This window comes from Mus caroli, chromosome 11 (genome assembly GCF_900094665.2).
Source record: "Mus caroli chromosome 11, CAROLI_EIJ_v1.1, whole genome shotgun sequence".
In the NCBI taxonomy this organism is placed as follows: domain Eukaryota; kingdom Metazoa; phylum Chordata; class Mammalia; order Rodentia; family Muridae; genus Mus; species Mus caroli.
Genome location: NC_034580.1, coordinates 68,643,961 through 68,652,368, shown reverse-complemented (window position 1 = coordinate 68,652,368; position 8,408 = coordinate 68,643,961). Strand labels below are relative to the sequence as shown.

At 38.8% G+C, this 8,408-nt stretch overlaps 1 protein-coding gene across 1 annotated transcript; it reads right to left on the bottom strand.

Annotated features, from left to right (window-relative positions):
• Nucleotides 1-5,237: 5,237 nt before the first annotated feature.
• LOC110305144 (olfactory receptor 1468-like) lies at nt 5,238-6,176 on the bottom strand. Its single transcript, XM_021176947.1, has one exon. It carries the CDS (start codon nt 6,174-6,176, stop codon nt 5,238-5,240), a length of 939 nt encoding a protein of 312 aa, XP_021032606.1.
• Nucleotides 6,177-8,408: the final 2,232 nt, after the last annotated feature.

The window sequence follows — 8,408 nt, the reverse complement described above, 5'->3', positions numbered from 1 at the left end:
TTTCAACCAAAGGTTATCAAACATGATGAAGAAGAATACTTCATATTCATCAAGGGGAAAATCTACCAAGAGAAGGTCTCAGTTCTTTACATCTATGCCTCAAATGCAAGACCAACCAAACTCATAAAAGAAACTTTACTAAAATTGAAAACACACATTGAATCCCATACAATAATAGTGGGAGATTTCAACACCCCATTCTCACAAATGGACAGGTCACTGAAACAGAAACTAAACAGAGACACAGTGAAACTAAGAGAGGTTATGTACCAAATAGATTTAGCTGATATCTACAAAATAATTTACTCTAAAACAAAAGAAATAACCTTCTTCTCAGCGCCTCATGGTACCTTCTCCAAAATCGACCATAGAATTGGTCAAATAACAACCCTCAACAGATTTAAGAAGAATGAAATAATCCTGTGCATCCTATTATATCACCATGGCCTAAGGCTGATTTTCAATAATAGCAAATGCTATAGAAAGCCCACATACACATGGAAACTGAACAACTCTTTACTAAATGATAACTTGGTCAGGAAAGGAATAAAGAAAAAGATTAAAGACTTCCTGGAACTTAATGGAAATGTTGCCACATCATACCCAAACTTATGGGACACAATGAAAGCTGTGTCTGTATAAGAGGAGGTAGGACACAGTTCCTGCCCTTAGAGCATCGTCGGGCCATTGATCTCCATGACCACCATGAATGCAGATGGCTGTTGTTGCCCTGAAACTGATCTGTCCTCTTTGCTATTCTACTTTCAATCTTTCTTTCTGGGGAACATTCTACCCGCCCCCCACCCCCATTACTCATAGCTAATCATACCATAATAATTGAAACAGATGTAGTTCTCAGGAATGAGGAATAGAGATGGTCATGAGGCTGTGGAGAATAATGAACAGGCCTTCTACCTGGCCTTTAGGCCCATGGGAAAAAATCTAGATGACATAACAACAAAGTCCATAAAAGCCTACATGGTCCTTTGTAGAAATAGTTTATTGCCAGACTTATCCTTGAATTTGGGATCATGAAGAAATATATGTATCCTCACAACCTCCACAGATCAAGAAAACAAGATATTTCAAGACAAATCCAAATTTAATACCTATACAGAAATCCAGCTCTACAGAAAATGTTAGAAGGGAAATTCCAACCCAAGAAGAATAACTACACCGAAGAAAACAGGAAATAATTAATTCTATAACAGCAAAAACAAAACAAGGGAAGCATAAAAACACTACATCAAACAAAAGGAATTAACAGTCACTGGTCATTAATATCTCTCAACATCATAGATAAAATTCCCCAATAAAAACACACAGACTAACAAAAGGATTCTAATACAGGACTCATAATACTGCTACATATAAGAGACATACCACAGTACTTAAGATATGAATTACCTGAGAGCAGAGGGCTGGAAAAGATGTTTCCAAGCAAACAGACACAAGAAGCAAGCTGGATTAACTATTCTAATACCTAATAAAATATACTTTCAAACAAAATTAATCAAAAGAGACAGAAGAATATTTCCCCCTCATCAAAGAAAAATCTACCAGATGCTTTCCCAATTCTGAACATCTATGCCCCAAACACAAGGGTACTCACAATTGTAAAAATAAAAATAAAAAAAGCTGAACTTAAATGACTCAATGACCCCACTCCTTATTAGTAGAAGACTTCGAGAACTAACCTCTCCAATAACAGGTTATCCAGCCAAAAATTAATAAAGAAATAATGAAGCTAAATGGCATTATCGCTCAAATGAATCTAACAGATATCTACACATTTCACCCAAACACAAAAGAATATGCTTGCTTCTCAGCACCTCATAGATCATCCTCCAAACTAGATCTATAGTTGGTCACAAAGTAAGCCTCAACAGATAAAAAAAAAATTGAAATAACATCTTGTATCTTATCAGACCATAATGGATTTTAAGCTGGAATTTAACAAAAACAGAAACTTCAAAAACCCAAAACACTCATGGAAATTGAACAACTCTATACTCAAAGACCACTGAATGAGGAAATAAATAAATTAATTAATGAATTAAAAAACCTATATCTAACATCATGCTAAAAGAAAAACACTTGAAGCAATCACACTCATTTTAAAATTGGTAAAATAGACATCATTGAATCAAAGAATGGATAAAGAAGTGTACATTTACACAATGGAATATTTCTCAGCTGGTAAAAATGACATCGTGAAATTTACAGGCAAAGTGAGGAAAAAAGACTGAAGGAATGACCATGCCGAGACTGCCCCACCTGGGGATCCATCCCATATACAATCACCAAACCTACACACTACTGAGGATGCCAACAAGTGTTTGCTGACAGGAGCCTGATATAGCTGTCTCTTGAGAGGTTCTGCCAGTTCCTGACAAAATACAGAAGTGATGCTCACAGCCATCCATTGGACAGAGCACATGGTCCACAATGAAGGAGCTAGAGAAAGTACTCTGGGAGCAAAAGGGTTTGCAGCCCCATAGAAGGAACAACAATATGAACTAGCCAGGAACCCCAGAGCTCCCAGGGACTAAACCACCAGCCAAAGAATACACATGATGGAACTCATGGCTGTAGCTACATATGCAGCAGAGGGTGGCCTAGTCAGTTGGGAGGAGAGGTCCTGTGAAAGCTCTAAGCTCCAGTGTAGGGTAATGCCAGGGCCAGGAAGCAGTAGTGGGTGTAGGATGAACAGGAGAAGGGGAGAGGTGATAGGAGATTTTTGGAGGGCAAACCAGGAAAAGATATAACATTTGAAATGTAATTAAAGAAAATATTTTAAAAACTGATAAAAATGATGAATGGGAAAAGAAGACATGCTAAAGTTTTTAGAATTTACACAATTCTTATTCTACTACAAGAAAGCATTATTTGCTACAAGATGTATCTGTGGGTGTACATGAACATTATATATATCCGGATCATGTTGTGCTATAGACATGTCTTTACACTTCTTCCTGAAGGTTGAAACAGTTCATTAGAATTTAAAATGCATAATTTAAATGCATAATTTAAATGCATAATTTAAAATGCATAATCTGTAAGTTGGCACTTGTTAGGCTCTTGTCAGCATTAGTGACTGGCAGGTTTTATTGCAGCAGAGTTCCAGTCAGAGTCTGCCAACTTGTTACAACAGAAGTCCACAAATAGTTGGGTAGAGAACAGGAAATACAGTACCATGTTTCTCAATTGGTGACCTAGAAATAAGTGATGTTACTAGCTATTAAATAAACATCACTCAAAAGCAGGAAAAAAATCATTCCCAGTGAGGTAATTCAGATCCAGAAAGACAAATAAGGTATGCATTTATTTATAAGTGTACATTACCTCTTAAGTACATGATAATCTAACTACAATCTACCGATCCTGAGAGGTTATGTAGAGAGGAGGGTTATACTTAGGAAGCATGGATCTCCATGAGAAGGGGAAATAAAATATACTCTGAGAGTGGACTGGAGATAGATGTAGTAGGAGGGATGTGGTTGCAGGGGAGAAATGGAGAGAGAGAGACAGAGAGAGAGACAGAGAGAGAGAGACAGAGAGAGAGAGACAGAGAGAGAGACAGAGAGAGAGACAGAGAGAGACAGAGAGAGACAGAGAGACAGAGAGAGACAGAGAGAGAGAGAGACACAGAGACAGAGACAGAGACACAGAGAGAATACAGCTTGAATTGGGTTTGAGATATTTCTGGATTGGTGAGAACCTGGTGCACTGGGAACTTTCAGGAATCTATGAGGGTGACCCAAGGGAGGACTCCTAGTAATGGAGGGTACAGAGTCTGAACAGGACATCGTTTTTGGAAAGGAAAGTTTCTCAGTAGTGGGTTACATTTAGTTGTGTTATTGAGTGTGGTGGTCCTACATACATCCCTAAACAACCCAGGCTGATACTAGGACAGAGATTAGCTCTCTGAAAATTGAAAGTTGGACCACATTACCAAACAAACTATATATCTCACTGAACATAGAGAGATCAGGTTAGGAAGGGAAGGACATCTCCTACATTTTAGTCTCTTTAGTGCAAGAAGTTACTGTACAGTCTTCAGAAAAATAAACTGTGACACCAACCAAGCAAAAAATCATTTCCACCTACAATGTGTCCTGCCTGCCGGATGTGCTGGAGGAATGGTAGTGCAGAACTTGTGGGAGTGACCAACCAATGTTTGGTTAAACTTGAGGCTCAGTTCACAAGGGGAACTATGTACCCTCCACTGCCCAAATAACCAGGAACCAGGGACCAGCTCAGGCTCCTAGGTTAAAACCAAACATGACTGGAAAAAAATAAAACATAAAAATCCATTAAATGATGCTCAGTGATATTCTGTTATACTTCTAGATCAATGCCTTGTCCAGTCATCATCAGAAAGGATTTATCTGGCAGTATATTAAAGTGTTGCAGGGACACACAGCCAGAGATTATGCGGAGTAGTGTGTGTGTGTGTGTGTGTGTGTGTGTGTGTGTTTAATTTAGAGGTCTCTATCATATCCCTCCCCTCAAAGAAAAGAGAATGCCACAGAAAAGGGGGAAGAAAGATTATAGGAGTCAGAGGTGGAGGAGCTAGGAGAACATGGGCCATCCTATCAACTAAGCAAAGTTCACATAGGATTACAAGACTGAAATGCCAAGAGTTTGGACTACATGAGTCTGCATCAGGTCCTCTCAGTAAAAGTTAAATCTTTTAGCTTGATGTTTTTGAGGGACAATAAACAATGTGTTTAACTTTTACACTTTTGTATGCTATTAAGACGAATTTTCTTCTATTTCAGTAGTCTTGTCCAGCTTAATATGGGGGCTTTGGTCTTCTATTGTTGTTTCCTCTTTGTCAAGTTTGGCTGTCATCTCTTAGAAGAAATTTTTCTGAATTAGAAATGAAGGAGTAGTATATCTGAGGTGGGGGACCTAGAAAGAGTGCATAAGGGGTTGTATTACATGGCTTGTTGGTATTATATTTGAAAAGAATCCTTTTAAAATTAATAAACAGAATTCGATTAATGGAGCTCTGATAAAACAATGCCAGTTACCTAATGCTTTTCTAGAATCATCACTGGGGTGACATCAATGAGTCACTCAGGTCTCTCTCCCTTAATACACTAATTTGTAAAATTCCCTTTTGTAAATGGGAATATTAATCAATGTATCTTATTGTAGGGATACATTTGTAATATTAATATCAATATAATTATTAGATAAATTTAAATTTAAAAATTCCAATATAGGCATTATAAGGAGATTTGCTTCTTACATAGGACTCTGATCAGGGCCTCTTTTATATCTCTGTTTCTCAGACTGTAGATGAATGGATTCAGCATGGGAGTCACCACTGTGTACATCAGAGCCATGACAATCTCCTTCACAGTAGAGTTATTAGCTGATGGGCATAAGTAGACACCAATAATTGTCCCATAGAACAGTGAGACCACAGACAGGTGGGAGCCACAGGTGGAAAAAACCTTGGCTAGGCCATGTTTAGTTGAAAACTTTAGAATGGAGCAGACAATTTGTACATATGAAACAACAATGAGTAAGAATGGCACCACAGTATCAAGTGTTCCCAAGATAAATATCATTAGTTCATTAATATAAATGTCAGAGCAGGCCAACTTGAGCAGAGCAGATATGTCACAGAAAAAGTGGGTGACTATATTGTCCTCACAGAATGACAATCTTGCCAAGAGTAGGGTGTGTAACATGGAATACAGAATGGTAAATACCCAGGTGAGCACCACCAGAGACACACAGAGCTTAGGGCTCATGATGCTGGTGTAATGAAGAGGGAAGCAGATGGCCACATAGCGGTCATAGGCCATGACCACAAGAAGAACATTTTCCGTGTTTGCAAAAACCATAAAAAAGTACATTTGTGTCAGACAGCCAGCATAGGTGATGGATGTGTCCTGGCTCTGCATGTTCTGCAGCAACTTGGGAATTGTGACAGAGGAAAAGCACAGATCAGAGAAGGACATGTTGCTGAGAAACAAATACATGGGTGTGTGGAGATTCGTGTCCATACAAATGAGGATGATGATGATGAGGTTCCCCAGGACAGTGGTGAGGTACATGGCCAGGAACAGGGCATAGAACATTTGCTGCTGCTCTGGGAGGATGGGCAGTCCCAGGAGGATGAACTGAGAGATGGCAGTCTGATTATTCATTATCATTCTTTTTCTCCAGTATTCTAATGAGAAAATTATCGGTGTCACTGAAAATTCAAAACAAAATAGTATATTCAGAAAATATATTGTATAAAATTGGATCTTACAGTCATCATAATAATTATAACCTCAAAACTCCAAAGGTCTGAAATCACTACAGTCATTAATGTTCTTTCTTAACATCTCTCTACTAGGTTTCAATCTCCTCCTTTTTCCTAGATATTTGTACACTGTTTCTACTGAGATACAAAATGGATTAATGCTTCTCTCTCCTGATACCTGATCATCCTGGTTGACTTTTCTGTTCATTTGCAATTTGCTCTATGTTATTTTGTATATTGATGAACTTAAGAATTTGTATCAACATTATCATCATAATATTATATGAATGTCAAGAAAAACTTGCAAACTCCTATGTTTCATACTTTCATACTTGGACTGGAATGACTCTGTAACATAGATATTTTTACTCCACTGTAAACTAATTAATCCCATTCCATTACTTTATGACAGGCACCAGATCCTCAAAAGACCCAAGTGAAACTCATTTTTTCATTTTATTGTCTCTCAAAGCATTCCTTATTCTACCTTTTTTGGTTTCCCATAGGCCAGTAAAAGAAAGTAAGTTTTTCGTCAGAAATCAGTGATTTTTTTCATTGTAGCTCTAGTCATGTTTTTATTGGATATTCCTGGTTTCCCCTCTGAAAACCCCCTATCACATCCCCACCCCACCCCCTACTTAACAACCCACCCACTCCCACTTCCCTGTCCTGGAATTCCTCTACACTAGGGTCTCAAACCTTTTCTAGGCCAAGGGCCTCTTCTCCCATTGATGCCCAACAAGGCCATCCTCTTGTTCATATGCAGTTGGAGCCATGGGTCCCTCCGTGTTTTCTTTTTTTATATATAAGATATTTTCTTTAGTTATATTTCAATGTTATCCCCTTTCCTGGTTTCCCCCTCCCAGAAACCCATATCTCCTCCCATATCCCCTCCCTCTGCTCACCAACACACCCACTTCAGGCTGCCTGCCCTCACATTCCCCTACACTGGGGCATAAAGCCTTCAAAAGACCAAAAGCCTCTCCTCCCATTGATGCCTGACAAGGCCATCCTCTGCTACATTTGCAACTGGAGCCATGAGTCCTACCATGTGTACTCTTTGGTTGGTTGTTTAGTCCCTGGGAGCTCTGGGGCTCTGGTTGGTTGATATTGTTGTTCTTCCTATGGGGTTTCAAACCCCTTCAGCTCATTCAATCATTTCTTTATCTCTTCCACTGGGAACCCCATGCTCAGTCCAATGATTATCTGTAGGCATCTGCCTATGTATTTGCAGGCTCTAGCAGAGCCTCTCAGGAGACAGCTATATCACGGTCCTGTCACCATGTACTTCTTGGCATCTAAAATAGTGTCTGCATTTGGGGGCTGTATATAGGATGGATACCCAGGTGGAGGGCCTTTGTTCCACAATTTTTCTCTGTATTTCCTCCCGTGAGTATTTTGTTCCCCCTTCTAAGAAGGGCAGAAGCATCCATATTTTGGTCTTTCTTCTTCTTGAGCTTCATGTGGTCTGTGAATTGTATCTTGGTAGTCCAAGTTTTTGGAATAATATCCATTTACAGTGGGTGCATATCTTGGGTATTTTGTGATTGTGTTACCTCACTTAGGATGATATTTTCTAGTTTCATCCATTTTCCTAAGATTTTCATGAAGTCATTGATTTTTAATACCAGAGCAGTACTCCATTGTGTAAATGTACCAAATTTTCTGTATCCATTCCACTGTTGAAGGACATCTGGGGTCTTTCTAGCTTATGAGTATTATAAATAAGGCCACTATGAACATAGTAGAGGAGGTGTCTTTGTTATAACTTGGGGAAACATTTGTGTATATGCCCAGGAGTGGTATACCTGTGTCCTCAGGTAATCCTACTTCCAGTTTACTAAGGAAATACTAGACTGATTTCCAGAATGATTGTACCAGCTTGCAATCCCACCAAAAATGGATGAGTATTTCTCTTTCTCCTTAAATCCGTTTATGTTTTATCTTTCCCTGAACTGCTGTCATACATTATACAGTGTTTCCCCTAAATTCTTCTCCTATTTCATTAATTGTTTTCTGTAAGCTTATATCAATATATGAGGATCAGGTCTTGTCTTTACTATAATACAGAGGCTAACTCAGTAACGATTGTGTTCTCATGTCTCCTGATCGTTCTCTTCTCCTTCATCGTGTTTCA